Below are 19,130 nucleotides of genomic sequence, written 5' to 3' on the forward strand. Positions count from 1 at the left end.
GCTGATGGAGAAATAGGTGCTGCCCCGAAGGGCTGATAGAGAAATAGATGCTGCCCTGAAGGGCTGAGAGAGAAATAGGTGCTGCCTTATAGGGCTGATAGAGAAATCGGTGCTGCCCACTGTTTTGTTAGTGTTCCAGGTTTCATATTGCTTGTATCTAAATCAAAACAGATAGTTGTATACGTCAGTTGTCTCTATAGGATACAATATGAGGTCCTAAACCTAGCATGAAAGAGCATTGTTGTAGCTTTGTGGACTTATATAGTAATAAAATAAAAAACACCTCATGGCACAGTACTGGCCAGAATAACAGTGAAGACATTAAAACTATGAAATAACACATATGGAATCATCTAGTAACCAAAAAAAAAAAAAAAGTGTTCAACAAAATCAAAATATATTTTAAGATTTTTCAAAGGCCACCTTCTGCCTTGATGACAGTTTTGTACACTCTTGGCATTCTCTCAACCAGATTCATGAGGTAGTTACCTGAAATGCATTTAAATTAACAGGTGTGCCTGGTTGAAAGTTAATTTGTGGAATTTCTTTCCTTCTTAATGTGTTTGAACCAATCAGTTGTGTTGTGACAAGGTAGGGGTGGTATTCAGAACATAGACCTATTTGGTAAAAGACCAAGTCCATATTCTGGCAAGAACAGCTCAAATAAGCAAAGAGAAACAACAGTCTGTCATTACTTTAATGTTTAAAGTTGTTATGTAACTAGGCAAGTCAATTAAGAACAAATTCTTATTTACAATGACGACCTACCCCGGCCAAACCCGGACGACGCTGGGCCAATTGTGCGCCGCCCTATGGTTCTCCCAATCAAGGCCAGATGTGATACAGCCTGGATTTGAACCAGGGACTGTAGAGACCGCTGGAGCCCTTTAAGACATGAAGGTCAGTCAATCTGGTAAATGTCAAGAACTTTAAAAGTTTCTTCATGTGCACTCGCAAAAACCATCAAGCGCTATGATGAAACTGGCTCTCATGAGGACTGCCACTGGAAAGGAAGACCCAGAGTTACCTCTGCTGCAGAGGATAAGTTCATTAGAGATAACTGGCTCTCATGAGGACCCGCCACAGGAAAGGAAGACCCAGAGGATAAATTCATTAGAGATAACTGGCTCTCATGAGGACCGCCACAGGAAAGGAAGACCCAGAGTTACCTCTGCTGCAGAGGATAAATTCATTAGAGATAACTGGCTCTCATGAGGACCCGCCACAGGAAAGGAAGACCAGAGTTACCTCTGCTGCAGAGGATAAATTCATTAGAGATAACTGGCTCTCATGAGGACCGCCACAGGAAAGGAAGACCCAGAGTTAACTCTGCTGCAGAGGATAAGTTCATTAGAGATAACTGGCTCTCATGAGGACCCACCACAGGAAAGGAAGACCCAGAGTTAACTCTGCTGCAGAGGATAAATTCATTAGAGATAACTGGCTCTCATGAGGACCGCCACAGGAAAGGAAGACCCAGAGTTAACTCTGCTGCAGAGGATAAATTCATTAGAGATAACTGGCTCTCATGAGGACCGCCACAGGAAAGGAAGACCCAGAGTTAACTCTGCTGCAGAGGATAAGTTCATTAGAGTTTACCAGCCTCAGAAATTGCAGCCCAAATAAATGCTTCACAGGGTTTAAGTAACAGACAGATCTCAACATCAACTGTTCAGAGGAGACTGCGTGAATCAGGCCTTCATGGTTGAATTGCTACAAAGCAAAAGGACACTAATAAGAAGGGACTTGTTGGGCCAAGAAAAACGACATTAGATGGACATTAGACCGGTGGAAATCTGTCCTTTTGGTCTGGTGAGTCCAGATTTGTTTTGTTCCAACAACCGTGTCTTTGTGAGATGCAGAATAGGTGAACGGATGCTCTCTGCATATGTGGTTCCCACAGTGAAGCATGGAGGAGGAGGTGTGATGGTGTGGGGGTGCTTTGCTGGTGACACTGTCAGTGATTTATTTAGAATTCAAGGCACACTTAACCAGCATGGCTACCACAGCATTCTGCAGTGATATGCCATCCCATCTAGTTTGCGCTTAGTGGGACTATCATTTGTTTTTGAACAGGACAATGACCCAACACAACATCCAGGCTGTGTAAGGGCTATTTGACCAAGAATGAGAGTTCTGCATCAATGACCTGGCCTCCACAATCACCTGACCTCAACCCAATTGAGTTGGACTGCAGAGTGAAGCAAAAGCATTGTCCTAATAAATCGCATCAAATACCCAATACAAATAAAAAAACATTTTAGTCTGTTTTATAAATAATACACATAGTATTTTAAAAACACGTCATGTACACAAACTCCAGACTGTGACGTGTGTATCGTTACATAGCAGATATGTGTAAACAAATGTAGAACAAGCAGGGTGTTACGCACGCCTCTAGGGAGAGGGAACGCAACACAGGGGTCTAGAACACAGAACCCTCCCTTGAGGTTCTTTAGAGAGCAACCAGGTCCAGTAGAGTAGCAGGACAAAAAACAGAATGTCACTGAAGAGGTACACTGAGAAAAACATACCTGTGTGAGAGTATTTTTAAAAAACATTTATTTAACTAGGCAAGTCAGTTAACGGCCTTGTTCAGGGGAAGAACGACAGATTTGTACCTTGTCAGCTCGGGGATTTGAACTTGCAACCTTTCAGTTCCTAGCCCAACGCTCTAACCACTAGGCTAGCCTGCCGCCCCTCCACTCTAACCACTAGGCTACCTGGCCGCCCCCCTCCACTCTAACCACTAGGCTACCTGCCGCCCCTCCACTCTAACCACTAGGCTACCTGCCGCCCCTCCACTCTAACCACTAGGCTACCCTGCCGCCCCTCCACTCTAACCACTAGGCTACCCTGCCGCCCCTCCACTTAGAGGAGCAGAGGAACACAAAGTTGTATCTGATGACACAGAGTCTGAGCTTGATAAACATATCAAGAATCTCGCAGACCAGTTTCATGGTGTTGGTAGCATCAAACCCAGAGAACATGCCTACAAATTGGCACATCAAAACAAAAGCCCAGACAACTGGTCAGGAAATGGAAGGGTAAGTCAAATGTATTTATAAAGCCATTTATTACATCAGCAGATATCACAAAGTGCTGTACAGAAACCCAACTTAAAACCCCAAACCGCAAGCAATGCAGATTATACTGAACAGAGATCTCTACACTGAGTATACAAAACATTAAGAACACCTTCCTAATATTGAGTTGCCACCCCCCTCCCCCAGAACAGCCTCAATTCATCACGGCATGGACTCTACAAGGTGTCGAAGGCGTTCCACAGGGATGCTGTCCCATGTTGACTCAATGCTTCCCACAGTTGTGTCAAGTTGTCTGGATGTCCTTTGGGTGGAGGACCATTCTTGATACACACAGGAAACTGTTGAGCGTGAAAAACCCAGCAGCGTTGCAGTTCTTGACCCAAACCGGTGCGCCTGACACCTACTACCATATCCCTGTACAAAAGCACTTAATTATTTGGTTTTGCCCAATCACCCTCTGAATGACACACATACACAATCCATGGCTCAAGACTTAAAAACCCTTCTTTAACCCGTCTCCTCCCCTTCATCTACACTGATTGAAGTGGATTTAACAAGTGACATCAATAAGGGATCATAGCTTTCGGCTTCTCAGTCTATGTCATGGAAAGGACAGGTGTTCCTAATTTTTGTCCACTCAGTGTATTGATGCTTCTCATTTTACATCTACATTTGAAAAGAATGAAACATAAGAATAATTTAAGATTATCGTTGAGATTTCTCTTAGCGATCCTCTCTATTTGATTAACATTTATAAAAAGTTTTTAAAAAAAAAAATGTTTTATTGCTTACACAAAAAAGGTATTTATGATCTATAGAAAACTTATCTTCCCCACTGTGCACTATTCTACTGAGCCTGTCTGGAACCATTCCCTTCTCTAGCCCCACTCATCAGCGGTTTACAGAACAAAATAGTGGCGGATTGACCCCTTGTTGTTGTTTGAATCACAGATTGCCTTTAAAAAAAAAAAAAAAAAAGATTTATAGAGACCTGAAGTACCCGTGTAACTACTCTGACTTAACAGATTCTGCCTGGAACAGATCAGGGATGTTGAGCTGGGTTTTAGACACGGCTAGTGCAGGATACAATGGTTCACTGAACCTCTGTTTAAAACAATGGAGCAAGCTCAGAGCGCCCCCTTGTGCCACTTTATAGAACGACAGGCTACCCTCCTCGAAATCCAGCAACACCCCAACCCTTCCCAGTCCGTCGACCTCCACAGGGACAGCCACCTTCGGAATCAGAACGAGAGAGAGAAATGTAAAGCAATGTGGCAACAACAACAACAAAAATGTCCCTAGGAATTTCTCTTGGTGTTGTACATAGACGCTTTCATAGAGATCTGATTCAATTCTATATATGACTTTTACGGAAGCATCCACATCAGCGATCACATCCACATACCTTGTCGTGCAGGGCTTCTATCTTCCCCTTCTCACTCAGCAGGCACCAAGAATAGGGGTTGAAGCCGATACGGCAGGTGTCTTTCTGGCCCTTACGGCCGATCTGACCCTCGCAGACTCCCACCTGTAGATAAGCGCAGGGGACTATGACAACGCTGTACTAGGTAGGGACATTTGATTTCGCTAAATAGTGCCAACGAAGGGTTTCTGTACATCTAAATCAATGATGTCCTCTTGACAGGGCTCAGTTAATGCAATCGGGAATGTGAAAACGTTGTGATGCGTTACTAACTATATGCTATGTGATGTTTTACCTTAATAAAATTATTAAAAATGAGAAATTATAAATCTCCTCTTGTAACATATTAGAATAATATGCCATTTAGCAGACGCTTAGAAACAAACAGTAATCTGCCTGTCTATAACCTCCTCTGACCCCAAACGGTACACCCTCTGACCCCAAACGGTACACCCTCTGACTCCAAACGGTACACCCTCTGACTCCAAACGGTACACCCTCTGACTCCAAACGGTACACCCTCTGACTCCAAACGGTACACCCTCTGACTCCAAACGGTACACCCTCTGACCCCAAACGGTACACCCTCTGACCCCAAACGGTACACCCTCTGACCCCAAACGGTACACCCTCTGACCCCAAACGGTACACCCTCTGACCCCAAACGGTACACCCTCTGACCCCAAACGGTACACCCTCTGACCTCTTACCTTCCATTTTCCCTCGTCTTCCTCCACCTCCACCTCCCAGTACGCACGGCCTCCCTCCAGGGGTTTAGAGGCCAGGACCTGGGGGAAGGAGCTAAAGCGAGCCCCCTGCTCCGGGTAGGCCTGCTGGACCTCGCTGTAAGACACTTTCCTGTTCTCCTCAGAGATGAGCAGCTTGGGGTGGGCTGTGTCCGGGTCCAGACGGGGGCTGGCGCCATCTGCACAGAACACACACACACACACACACACACGAGGGGCATCAGCAGAAGAGGTTTGTCAGTCAAAAAACTACCCATAGTCATTGGCATTGTGTCTAACAGAACTTGTCTGGGATGCTGTGATTGATATAGACAGGCAGATTTGGAATGGTTCCGGATGGCGGATCACTAACCCCAATGCCTTAACCTAAACCCTAATGTTAATCCTAACCGTAACCTATTTTAATACCCTTGGTTGAATATATCCACTTCCTTTTGAGTAGGGAGCTGGTATGGTGTAAGGTAGCGTTTCCCAAACTAGGGAAAGGGCCTGATTTTTAAAACGGGATCGCGAGAGAAAACTATGAAATTAAAAATCGTGCTTGTTTAATAGAGCGTCAGTCACCTCAGATAGCCGCGCTTTCTGTTTTCTTCCTACAAAACGTGGCTCAATCTTTTTGAACGGTTTAAAGCTACAACATATTATGTTTTATTATCATATTACCTTTCACTGACAGATAAGACACTCACGAACACGTACGTGTGTCTTCAGTTTCCTTCTACAGGGACCAAGTGGACAAGACCAGGCACTAAATCAGACTAGGGGTTTAAAGATCATTAACAACGTTAATTTCTAAACAGAAAATCAGACAACAATTATTTGCCTTGTCTTCTGAACTTGCCAATACCTTTTCTGATGCATTTCAGTTACTTCCTTCCGATTTAAATACTGTCATGTTCTGTCAGACTGATTTGTAACAGATGGTCATAGCCCGATTTTTAAATATTTTTTTAAGTAAACATTTGCCGTTGATTACGTCACAAGTTGGGGTCGCATATTTTATGGGCCGCAGGACAAAAAAGTTTGGGAACCCTTGGTGTAGGTACTGTATGAGATGCAGGGGGCGGGGGGTGTCCCTTACAGAGCAGCCTGAAGGGGTCCCGGTCAGGCAGGGAGATGACCACTGAGACCAGCCGCCTCTCAGTCCACTGCTGTAGGCATCTCAGCCTGGCCCTGTCCACCTCCTGTGGAACCTCCAGCTCCTCCACAGAACAGCTCTCAGACACACTGCAGGGAGAGGAGACAGGATATGAGGTTTACTCTCAATACTGGCTGTACTACTATAACTAAGAAACTGTTATACAACTATTTTTATTCTGTAAATATACCGGAAACTAGCTACAGCGTCCGTACACTTCACAATGCTAGCTACAGCGTCCGTACACGTCACAATGCTAGCTACAGCATCAGTACACGTCACAATGCTAGCTACAGCGTCCGTACACGTCACAATGCTAGCTACAGCATCCGTACACGTCACAATGCTAGCTACAGCATCCGTACACGTCACAATGCTAGCTACAGCATCCGTACACGTCACAATGCTAGCTACAGCATCAGTACACGTCACAATGCTAGCTACAGCATCAGTACACGTCACAATGCTAGCTACAGCATCAGTACACGTCACAATGCTAGCTACAGCATCAGTACACGTCACAATGCTAGCTACAGAATCCGTACACGTCACAATGCTAGCTACAGAATCCGTACACGTCACAATGCTAGCTACAGCATCCGTACACTTCACAATGCTAGCTACAGCATCCGTACACTTCACAATGCTAGCTACAGCATCCGTACACGCCACAATGCTAGCTACAGCATCCGTACACGTCACAATGCTAGCTACAGAATCCGTACACGTCACAATGCTAGCTACAGAATCCATACACGTCACAATGCTAGCTACAGAATCCGTACACGTCACAATGCTAGCTACAGCATCCGTACACGTCACAATGCTAGCTACAGCATCTGTACACGTCACAATGCTAGCTACAGCATCCGTACACGCCACAATGCTAACTACAGCATCACAATGCTACAACAGGAAATGCGGGCTGATCTACAGAAAAACGTAGTATACATATTTTCACCAAGGTAATAAATCTGTTTGGGAATAGTGGTCTAAGTAATTTATAAAATGATTCTATACTTATATAAAAGAGCTTAGACAAGGTTTTCTACTTAACATACTGACTCAGTTCTGACTTGGTAGGACTTAACTTTTCTAGCTATTTCACTTTTCTAAACTTTGTTTCTTTCTTAGAAACTATATGAGAATTAGCCTATCGTCATGTATAATAGTTGCTTACCTTTTGGTTATCTTACTGTACTCCTGTCAAGAACAAAACAAAAATATAAGAAAACGTGTGTTCCCGGTGACCATCGTCACGAAAACAAGAGAAAAGCCAATGTTCCATGTGTATTTAGGTCAGGGCAAGGTGCGGTATGCACACAAACACTTTCCTTGTAGTAGTACCCTTTAGTATGTGCCCTATGTTCCTACAGGAAGTAAGAGGATTGAGGAAGTACCATGATGAAGGACTGTTCCTGTACGCGTGCGGCGCCCCGGGTGTCAGCCAGCCCTTCCAGAGTATGAAGACCCCGTTGGAGGGAGGAGAGGGTTTCCTGTAGCTGTGTCAGCTGTTCCTCCAGTCCCCCACCGCCCTGCTCTCCTCCTGGGTACACACACACATAATAAAAACTCACACTAATGCACTTTAAAAAAAAAAATTTTAACTACGTTTTAAGTGAGAAGTAGGCATTGGTCTGAGGTTGAAAAATAAAAGGAAATTCACAGGTTTTGAATCCTAAGCAACCTGCATACACATTGTTTAAATTACAATAGACCAACATAGCTACTGTAGCAGGTCAAAGCTGTGCTGGAAAACGTTAGTAGAGCATGGGTGGAATAGGCATCGTGGTGCTGTGAAACCTTGGTAGAGCATGGGTGGAGTAGGCATTGTGGTGCTGTAAAACCTTGGTAGAGCATGGGTGGAGGAGGCATTGTGGTGCTGTAAAACCTTGGTAGAGCATGGGTAGAGTAGGCATTGTGGTGCTGGTAAACCTTGGTAGAGCATGGGTGGAGTAGGCATTGTGGTGCTGTTAAACCTTGGTAGAGCATGGGTGGAGTAGGCATTGTGGTGCTGTGAAACCTTGGTAGAGCATGGGTGGAGTAGGCATTGTGGTGCTGTAAAACCTTGGTAGAGCATGGGTGGAGTAGGCATCGTGGTGCTGTAAAACCTTGGTAGAGCATGGGTGGAGTAGGCATCGTGGTGCTGTAAAACCTTGGTAGAGCATGGGTGGAGTAGGCATCGTGGTGCTGTAAAACCTTGGTAGAGCATGGGTGGAGTAGGCATTGTGGTGCTCATGGGAATTTCCTTTCTTCAGACTAATGCTTACTTCTCACTTAATTTTTTACATTTATTTATTATTATTTATTTTTTAATTGTCATGGTTTGTACACTGGAAGTAGATTCTCTGTTAAATGTGTGCATTATACAAGATTTCCACATGAAAAGCCTGAGCTGCGCCACTGGAATGGCCTTGCATAGCAGAGTTGTTGACAAATATCCAACACCTGGCAGAGTTGTTTCGTTTGGCACTGTTAAATCAGCACACATTCAGATTAAAGTGAAAGTAAAATAATATAAGTTATATTTACAACGGCAGGGGTGCACCGTTCCTGGAGGTACTGCAATACCAGGTCTTTGTTAGTTTGGCACTGTTAAATCAGCACACATTCGGAATTAAAATGGCAAGAAGACAGGAGAAGCAGCGTACTGGAATTTATTATGGATGTTAGAAACCGTGGAGTTTTTCTGATGCTACCAAGCTGCAGTCAGTGTACAACAGAGGCTCTGTTTATCTGTTTACATGTCATGTTTAGCTAGCCATTTTGGGGAGTTTGGGGAAGGCCCTCTCCTGTTTCATCATGACAAGTCTATATAGAAATGGTTTGTCGAGTTCGGCGTGGAAGAACTTGACTGGCCTGCACAAAGCCCTGACCTCAACGAACAACTTTGGGATTAATTGGAACGCCGACTGCGAGCCAGGCCTAATCACCCAACATCAGTCCCCGCAGCAATGGTCCAACATCTAATGGAAAGCTTTCCCAGAAGAGTGGAGGCTGTTATAGCAGCAAAGGGGGGCAACAACTCAATATTAATGCCCATGATTGTGGAATGAGATGTTCGACGAGCAGGCTTTTGTCATTTAGTATTAATTGTGTTGTTGCCAAGCAACTGAGTTGAGACCCGGTGTTAGAACTGAGCTTTGGATTTAAAACAAATAAACATGTTAGAAATGTCAGAAATGCTACAAATAGGTAGCACATCTTCGGTTCTTCATGGACAGAAATGAGCACATGAGAGCGATAAATTATATATTTAATCAAACTGTTGCCCCCTACAAACTTATTCAGTACGAAAGGTGGCAAGTCGATGGTCACTTCATGGACACCTAGATATTGAGCTAGGTCAGGGCAAGACATTGTCTTTGTTGCCTAATGCTAACGACCTTGTTAAAAATCCAGTATGTGGTTCTAGGTAACACCCGGACTGTCACTTCCACCTCATGACGAGAGGCAGGGAGTGTGTTGTGTACCTCCAATCAGGACGAATTCCAGTTGTCACGGACATTGGTGTCATATTGGCTGTGATGTGATGGTAGGGAGATTTGAATGTAACGCTAAGCTTCAATCAAAGCCTACTTATATTGAGCCAGGCTGCGCGACAACGGTGTTCCTACTTAAAGTATAGCCCATGATTTTGTTCTAGCCTTGAACTGTTTCTCCCCCCCTTTAATTGCAGTCACAATTAAGGCTTTGTTTCTCTTATTTTCAGCTTTAAGCCACCATTATCCTACTAGAATACATGCATTTGCAGGTTTACAGCCACCTCGGTTGACTTCCAAGCCCAGATTCATTGTTTGTTTTTTAGGCTAGAGTTGAGCCTGGGTTCTCTTCCTTATTTACCCGAGTCACACACAGCAGGGCCGTGTCCTCCTCCTGCTGCAGGGCCTCACGCATGGTCTCGTACTGCTGCTGCACACCCGCACGCGCGTCACCTAGCAACACCTGGGGAGAGGAGGAGTCAGGGTTGACATAGTGACAGTATGTAGACATAGTTGTATCCAAACGCCTAACGTACAGACACATCCAGTGTAGTAGTGCGTCTAATGCATGGAGCATCATGGACCCTGGTCATGGAGCATCATGGACCCTGGTCATGGACCCCCACCCCCTCTTCTACGCTGCTGCTACTCTGTTATTATCTATGCACAGTCACTTTAACTCTACCTACATGTACATATTACCTCAATTACCTCGACACTGGTGCCCCTGCACATTGACTCTGTTCCAGTACCCCTGTATATAGCCTCCACATTGACTCTGTACCGGTACCCCCCTGTATATAGCCTCCACATTGACTCTGTTCCAGTACCCCCTGTATATAACCTTCACATTGACCTGGTACCGGTACCCCCTGTATATAACCTTCACATTGACTCTGTACCGGTACCCCCTGTATATAGCCTCCACATTGACTCTGTACTGTAATACCCTGTATATAGCCTAAGGTCTACTACACCTGTTGTATTCAGCATTTCACTGTAAGGTCTACTACACCTGTTGTATTCAGCATTTCACTGTAAGGTCTACTACACCTGTTGTATTTCAGCATTTCACTGTGAGGTCTACTACACCTGTTGTATTCATCATTTCACTGTAAGGTCTACTACACCTGTTGTATTCAGCATTTCACTGTGAAGTCTACTACACCTGTTGTATTCAGCATTTCACTGTGAGGTCTACTACACCTGTTGTATTCAGCATTTCACTAAGGTCTACTACACCTGTTGTATTCAGCATTTCACTGTAAGGTCTACTACACCTGTTGTATTCAGCATTTCACTGTAAGGTCTACTACACCTGTTGTATTCAGCAGTTCACTGTAAGGTCTACTACACCTGTTGTATTCAGCATTTCACTGTAAGGTCTACTACACCTGTTGTATTCAGCATTTCACTGTAAGGTCTACTACACCTGTTGTATTTCAGCATTTCACTGTGAGGTCTACTACACCTGTTGTATTCAGCATTTCACTGTGAAGTCTACTACACCTGTTGTATTCAGCATTTCACTGTGAGGTCTACTACACCTGTTGTATTCAGCATTTCACTAAGGTCTACTACACCTGTTGTATTCAGCATTTCACTGTGAGGTCTACTACACCTGTTGTATTCAGCATTTCACTGTAAGGTCTACTACACCTGTTGTATTCAGCATTTCACTGTAAGGTCTACTACACCTGTTGTATTCAGCATTTCACTGTAAGGTCTACCTACACCTGTTGTATTCAGCATTTCACTGTAAGGTCTACTACACCTGTTGTATTCAGCATTTCACTGTGAGGTCTACTACACCTGTTGTATTCAGCATTTCACTGTAAGGTCTACTACACCTGTTGTATTCAGCATTTCACTGTAAGGTCTACTACACCTGTTGTATTCAGCATTTCACTGTAAGGTCTACTACACCTGTTGTATTCAGCATTTCACTGTAAGGTATACTACACCTGTTGTATTCAGCATTTCACTGTAAGGTCTACTACACCTGTTGTATTCAGCATTTCACTGTAAGGTCTACTACACCTGTTGTATTCAGCATTTCACTGTAAGGTCTACTACACCTGTTGTATTCAGCATTTCACTGTAAGGTCTACTACACCTGTTGTATTCAGCATTTCACTGGAAAGGTCTACTACACCTGTTGTATTCAGCATTTCACTGTAAGGTCTACTACACCTGTTGTATTCAGCATTTCACTGTAAGGTCTACTACACCTGTTGTATTCAGCATTTCACTGTGAGGTCTACTACACCTGTTGTATTCAGCATTTCACTGTAAGGTCTACTACACCTGTTGTATTCAGCATTTCACTGTAAGGTCTACTACACCTGTTGTATTCAGCATTTCACTGTAAGGTCTACTACACCTGTTGTATTCAGCATTTCACTGTAAGGTCTACTACACCTGTTGTATTCAGCATTTCACTGTGAGGTCTACTACACCTGTTGTATTCAGCATTTCACTGTAAGGTCTACTACACCTGTTGTATTCAGCATTTCACTGTAAGGTCTACTACACATGTTGTATTCAGCATTTCACTGTAAGGTCTACTACACCTGTTGTATTCAGCATTTCACTGTAAGGTCTACTACACCTGTTGTATTCAGCATTTCACTGTAAGGTCTACTACACCTGTTGTATTCAGCATTTCACTGTAAGGTCTACTACACCTGTTGTATTCAGCATTTCACTGTATGGTGAACTGTAACATTTGATTTAGAGGGATACAGGGTGTGTACATTATTAGGCTTTTGCGTCAGGTCAGACCTAAAAAAAAAAATACCTGGTCCAACTGAGGTCCTGTTCTTACCTGGAATCTCTGTTTCTTCTCTGTCATCTCAGTCACTCTGCTGATTAAAGACTGTTCCGTTCCCTGCATCTTCTTCATCTCCTGTTTCAGGTTCCCCTGCAAGACAAAAACACAGTGACGTCATCCTGCCGTCAATAGAAAACATGCTTTAGCTCTCTGAAACACGCATTTATACTATAACACGTGTGATATGTTTATTCACCACTAACGATACTTAGACAACAGTAATACTACGGCTCATACAACTGGGATGTGATCAGGTATGTGTTTGGTAAATACTCCTCCGTTTCTCACCCTCAGCTCCCTCTCAGCCTCTCTGATGCTGACGCAAGCGTGGTCCCGGTGCGATCCGATCACGGTACACACGGTACAGACACACACACTACACTGACGGCAGTAGATTCGGTTCATCTCCTGGTGTTCCGGGCACCTGATGACAATGTAAGTTATACTACAGCTTGCTGCCAGTTGTTTAATGATTTGTCATAAATTAAATAAAACAATCGTCAACTTTAAATGAAATGTTGAAACAAAAGTATTTACAAGAATTCAAGACGTTACTGCAAAGTTGTTAGGAATTTCACTTTGTGCAGCTCAGAAAAGGAAATACAATTGAGATTCTCCCTAAATAAGAGTGAAACCTTACCTCCAGGGTGAGGTGTCCTCCACAGGGGGTACCAGGGTGTGGCTCTGGAAGACAGGGGACTCCAGGTGAGGCCGGAGGTGGTCGGAGCACATGGAGGCTCCACACACTAGGCAGGTCTTCACCGCAGGGAGAGAGCCCTGGCTGGGGCAATAGTGGCAGGGTAGGAAGGTCTCCCTAGAGGTTTGACGAGCCAGGCTGGGGGACAGGTTGGTACGTCCAGGGGACAGGTTGTTGGCAGCACGGGTAGGAGAGGTGGAGGTGCCGATTGGACCAGATCTGTTGGAGATCTCTGGAAGAGGCTCCCGCTCAGCTTCAACAGGCTTCTCCTTCGTAGGGGTGGCTAAACGTAAATGGCTTGTTTGGGTCGTTTCAGCAGGATTCTTGGCGGGTGTGTACGGATCTCTTGCAGGGGGTGGAGGTGGGTCCAGTTCAACGGTGGTGATTCTTCTTGGCGATGTGTTGGTCATGTGACCTGCTGCTGCATCAGGTGATTTTCTAGGGTCATTCAGGGGTTCTCTTGTAAGAGGTTCTGTTGCAGCAGGGGGTTGGTCCAGCTCAATGGGTGGGTCTCTCCTAGGGGACCTAGACCTATCACGTGTCAGGTCCGGACCTCTGACGGCGACGGACGCAGTACTAGACGGTTTGGTTGCTAAGGAGAATGGTGCTGCTGGCACCTCCTCCTCACTGGACAACTCGACGTCAGACGACGTGTTCTGATTGGCTGAGGAAGAGGAAGTGGCGGGTCTCTTACGGTCACCAGACTGTCCACTGGAGTGGGAGGAAGAGGAGCTGCCAGTGGCTTGTCTCTTGTTGTCGTGAAGATGGCCTCCTGGGACAGGAGAACTGGCTGGTCTCTTCCCTAACAGACGCTTGGATTGAGAGATGGAGGCTCTCTTCCCAAGGGTCCAGCCCGCCGAATTGATCTCAATGACATCCTCTTCATTGGCTCTGCCTTGTATACCCAACACAACATACATAACACAAATAAATTAGTAGTGATTAGGCCTACTTAGGTTACATCAAAAGGACACAAACCTAGCTAAATCAAATCGTATTTGTCACAGCACAGAATACAACAGGTGTAGACTTTAAGCGAAATGCTTGCTTTACAAGCCCTTCCCAATGATGCAGAGTTAAAAAATGATGGGAAATATCATAAATATCATATTATTTTAAGATAGAATAAGGTCGATTGATTTTAAGGCAAGTCAATGGACTTCAGTAGACTTTGACCTGTGTCGTTACTCGTGTGCGTCAGTCAATATAGCGTAATATTGTTGTTAATGTTTCTATCATAGCCAAGTCATCATCACCATATTAAACAATGTGTTATTGTTTTAAACTGTAGGCCAAGTACCATTACACAGGTACATCTTCCCCAGCAGTGGCCTACCTTTGGAAATGTTCGTTCCCATGACTAGTCAGCGAACCTGGGGTGTATTTATTGGAACGGGAAACCGTTTACCGTTTATGAACCAAACAGAGCAAACGGAATGAAGCGTGGAGGGACCTATCAGAATTGGTCCAATATTAAATTCTCGTTTTCGTTGCAAAAGGTTTTCCGTTTGAAATAAACGGTTTGTGTTGCAAAACGTTTTGTAACAGAATCGGCGTAATGAATAAACCCCTGTATCGTTGTCCCCAGCCTAATTGCGCATGGGCAGAAGTGTCTGGTGAATTCGGGAAGTTACCTGTGGCTGCGGTGGTGCGTGTACGTGCAGGCGCTTCATGTCGCCACGGACTTGCGGTAGTGTCTCTCTTGAACCCCACCGGTAATGTCTTGTACTCCTCCTTGCACTCGGGGCAGTAGTATGGACCGGTGGGCGAACCACTCCATAACTCCTGTATACAGCAGTAGCAGAAAATATGTTTGCATCTCAGCGCGGTCGGATTCCGACAGAAACCGTGGCACAAAGGACACACCGAGGGCTCGCAGTCCGGGGTCGGCAACGACTGACCCATTTTGCCCAGTAAAAAACGATATTTGTTACGTGTTTTTGTCAACAACACGACAGGCTCGACCTCCAGGAAACGAAACCGTAAAATTAGGAGGAGCCAAGTGTTTGAATTTACGTCCCCAGTGTAGTCCTGCACACTGCGCCCCACTCTTAAAGGTACAGGAAAACAATGTCTTCTCTGACCCAAATACATGTAGCTCGTTAGGTCGACAGATCAAACTACGCAGAGGTCTGCACGAGTGTCATCATTTGAAGAAAACATACACGCGAGGAAAAAGCATGCGTACCTGTTGCCCTACCCGGCAGTTTCAGGATTGCTGTGATTGTAAGGTACCCAAGGGGTTAAAAGCGTACTGGCCTCTCACCATTTTAACGTCACATGAAATACATTTTGAATGGCTTGTAAACATAGATTGTGGAAGTTAGTCTCTGAACATAGGTCTACTCTAACCTTTCAATTATTTCTTCATCTGGTTTACTAAACAATTCCAATACGTGTTCTGTGTTTCATTCATAGTTTAAATTCTCCAAAGTGGCCTGGGCTTTTGGAGCTCAGACGTGAAGTAGTGCGTTTAGAAACAGATAGGTCGCGTTTTGAAGTGTCTGTCCTATAGCAGGCCACTTTTTGAAGTGTCTGTCCTATAGCAGGCTGTGTTTTGAAGTGTCTGTCCTATAGCAGGCCACTTTTTGAAGTGTCTGTCCTATAGCAGGCTGTGTTTTGAAGTGTCTGTCCAATAGCAGGCCACTTTTTGAAGTGTCTGTCCTATAGCAGGCCGCTTTTTGAAGTGTCTGTCCTATAGCAGGCCACTTTTTGAAGTGTCTGTCCTATAGCAGGCCACTTTTTGAAGTGTCTGTCCTATAGCAGGCCACTTTTTGAAGTGTCTGTCCTATAGCAGGCCACTTTTTGAAGTGTCTGTCCTATAGCAGGCCACTTTTTGAAGTGTCTGTCCTATAGCAGGCCACTTTTTGAAGTGTCTGTCCTATAGCAGGCCACTTTTTGAAGTGTCTGTCCTATAGCAGGCCACTTTTTGAAGTGTCTGTCCTATAGCAGGCCACTTTTTGAAGTGTCTGTCCTATAGCAGGCCACTTTTTGAAGTGTCTGTCCTATAGCAGGCCACTTTTTGAAGTGTCTGTCCTATAGCAGGCCACTTTTTGAAGTGTCTGTCCTATAGCAGGCCACTTTTTGAAGTGTCTGTCCTATAGCAGGCCACTTTTTGAAGTGTCTGTCCTATAGCAGGCCACTTTTTGAAGTGTCTGTCCTATAGCAGGCCACTTTTTGAAGTGTCTGTCCTATAGCAGGCCACTTTTTGAAGTGTCTGTCCTATAGCAGGCCACTTTTTGAAGTGTCTGTCCTATAGCAGGCCACTTTTTGAAGTGTCTGTCCTATAGCAGGCCACTTTTTGAAGTGTCTGTCCTATAGCAGGCCACTTTTTGAAGTGTCTGTCCTATAGCAGGCCACTTTTTTGAAGTGTCTGTCCTATAGCAGGCCACTTTTTGAAGTGTCTGTCCTATAGCAGGCCACTTTTTGAAGTGTCTGTCCTATAGCAGGCCACTTTTTTTTGAAGTGTCTGTCCTATAGCAGGCCACTTTTTGAAGTGTCTGTCCTATAGCAGGCCACTTTTTGAAGTGTCTGTCCTATAGCAGGCCACTTTTTGAAGTGTCTGTCCTATAGCAGGCCACTTTTTGAAGTGTCTGTCCTATAGCAGGCCACTTTTTGAAGTGTCTGTCCTATAGCAGGCCACTTTTTGAAGTGTCTGTCCGATAGCAGGCCACTTTTTGAAGTGTCTGTCCTATAGCAGGCCACTTTTTGAAGTGTCTGTCCTATAGCAGGCCACTTTTTGAAGTGTCTGTCCTATAGCAGGCCACTTTTTGAAGTGTCTGTCCTATAGCAGGCCACTTTTTGAAGTGTCTGTCCTATAGCAGGCCACTTTTTGAAGTGTCTGTCCTATAGCAGGCCACTTTTTGAGGTGTATGTCCTATAGCAGGCCGTGTTTTGAAGTGTGTCCAATAGCGGCCTTTTTCCAAACTGGGTCCTGAGGATCCCAAGGGGTGAACGTTGAGGTTTTATTGCCCCCAGCGCTACACAGCTGACTTAAAATAATCAATTCATCATCAAGCTCTTATTATTTGAATCAGCTGTGGTTTGTGTGGTTCTAGGGGGAAAAAAACAACTCGTGCTTAGGCATTTCTGACCGTACTGATATATAAAAGTAGGACACGTGACATCCTGCTTAGCAGCCGAGGTCGGGCGGTTTCAGGCTAGTATGGCCGTAAGCAAAGGAGTAACTCTTTCTACATGATAAAAAGTTGATGAGCCTCTGGAATGGACCTCTTCCAATTCCTCTCTGTTTAACTAGGCAAGTTGGTTAAGAACAAATTCTTATTTAAAATGACGGCCCACCAAAAGGTTAAAAGGCCTCCTGCGGGGACGGAGGCCTGGGATAAATATAGGACAAAACACACATCATGACGAGACACCACAACACTACATAAAGAGAGACCTAAGACAACAACATAGCATGACAGAAACACATGACAACATGACAACACAGCATGGTAGCAGCACAACATGGCAGCAGCACAACATTGCAGCAGCACAACATGGTAGCAGCACAAAACAGGGTGCCAACATTGGGCAAATGACAACAGCACAAAGGACAAGAAGGTAGAGACAACAAAACATCACGCAGATTGAAATGTCTTTCAATATTGGCTTTACAGAAATATTTAAATAGAGATTGACAGCTTCTAGTGTAAAAGAAAATGTAGAGGTCTAATTTTTATCATAAGTACACTTCAACTGTGAGAAACGGAATCTAAAACAAAAATCCAGAAAATCACATTGTATAATTTAAGTAATTAATTTGCATTTTATTGCATGACATAAGTATTTGATACATCAGAAAAGCAGACTTAATATTTGGTACAGAAGCCTTTGTTTGCAATTACAGAGATCATACGTTTCCTGTAGTTCTTGACCAGGTTTGCACACACTGCAGCAGGGATTTTGGCCCACTCCTCCATACAGACCTTCTCCAGAGCCTTCAGGTTTCGGGGCTGTCGCTGGGCAACACAGAATTTCAGCTCCCTCCAAAGATTTTCTATTGGGTTCAGATCTGGAGACTGGCTAGGCCACTCCAGGACCTTGAGATGCTTCTTACGGAGCCACTCCTTAGTTGCCCTGGCTGTGTGTTTCGGGTCGTTGTCATGCTGGAAGACACAGCCATGACCCATCTTCAATGCTCTTACTGAGGGAAGGAGGTTGTTGGCCAAGATCAAGCAATACATGGCCCCATCCTTCCTCCCCTCAATACGGTGCAGTCGTCCTGTCCCCTTTGCAGAAAAGCATCCCCAAAGAATGATGTTTCCACCTCCATGCTTCACGGTTGGGATGGTGTTCTTGGGGTTGTTCTCATCCTTCTTCATCCAAACACGGCGAGTGGAGTTTAGACCAAAAATATATATTTTTGTCTCATCAGACCACATGACCTTCTCCCATTCCTGCTCTGGATCATCCAGATGGTCATTGGCAAACTTCAGACGGGCCTGGACATGGGGCTGGCTTGAGCAGGGGGACCCTGCGTGCGCTGCAGGATTTTAATCCATGACTGCATAGTGTGTTACTAATGTTTTTTTTTGAGACTGTGGTCCCAGCTCTCTTCAGGTCATTGACCAGGTCCTGCCGTGTAGTTCTGGGCTAATCCCTCACCTTCCTCATGATCATTGATGCCCCACTAGGTGAGATCTTGCATGGAGCCCCAGACCGAGGGTGATTGACCGTCATCTTGAACTTCTTCCATTTTTCTAATAATTGTGCCAACAGTTGTTGCCTTCTCACCAAGCTGCTTGCCTATTGTCCTGTA

The 19,130-nt window shown here is 44.7% G+C and overlaps 1 protein-coding gene across 1 annotated transcript; it reads right to left on the reverse strand.

Annotated features, from left to right (window-relative positions):
• Positions 1 to 6,324: 6,324 nt before the first annotated feature.
• Positions 6,325 to 15,406, reverse strand: LOC121840099. Its single transcript, XM_042301889.1, has 8 exons — positions 15,001 to 15,406; positions 13,310 to 14,261; positions 12,958 to 13,093; positions 12,664 to 12,759; positions 10,198 to 10,299; positions 7,755 to 7,900; positions 7,535 to 7,557; positions 6,325 to 6,443 (listed from the first exon to the last, which is right to left on the reverse strand). Exons 1-6 carry the CDS (start codon positions 15,269 to 15,271, stop codon positions 7,862 to 7,864), a joined length of 1,596 nt encoding a protein of 531 aa, XP_042157823.1. The 5' UTR covers positions 15,272 to 15,406; the 3' UTR covers positions 6,325 to 6,443; positions 7,535 to 7,557; positions 7,755 to 7,861.
• Between the last annotated feature and the right edge of the window lie 3,724 nt (positions 15,407 to 19,130).

This window comes from Oncorhynchus tshawytscha, linkage group LG19 (genome assembly GCF_018296145.1).
Source record: "Oncorhynchus tshawytscha isolate Ot180627B linkage group LG19, Otsh_v2.0, whole genome shotgun sequence".
NCBI classification, from domain to species: Eukaryota; Metazoa; Chordata; class Actinopteri; order Salmoniformes; family Salmonidae; genus Oncorhynchus; species Oncorhynchus tshawytscha.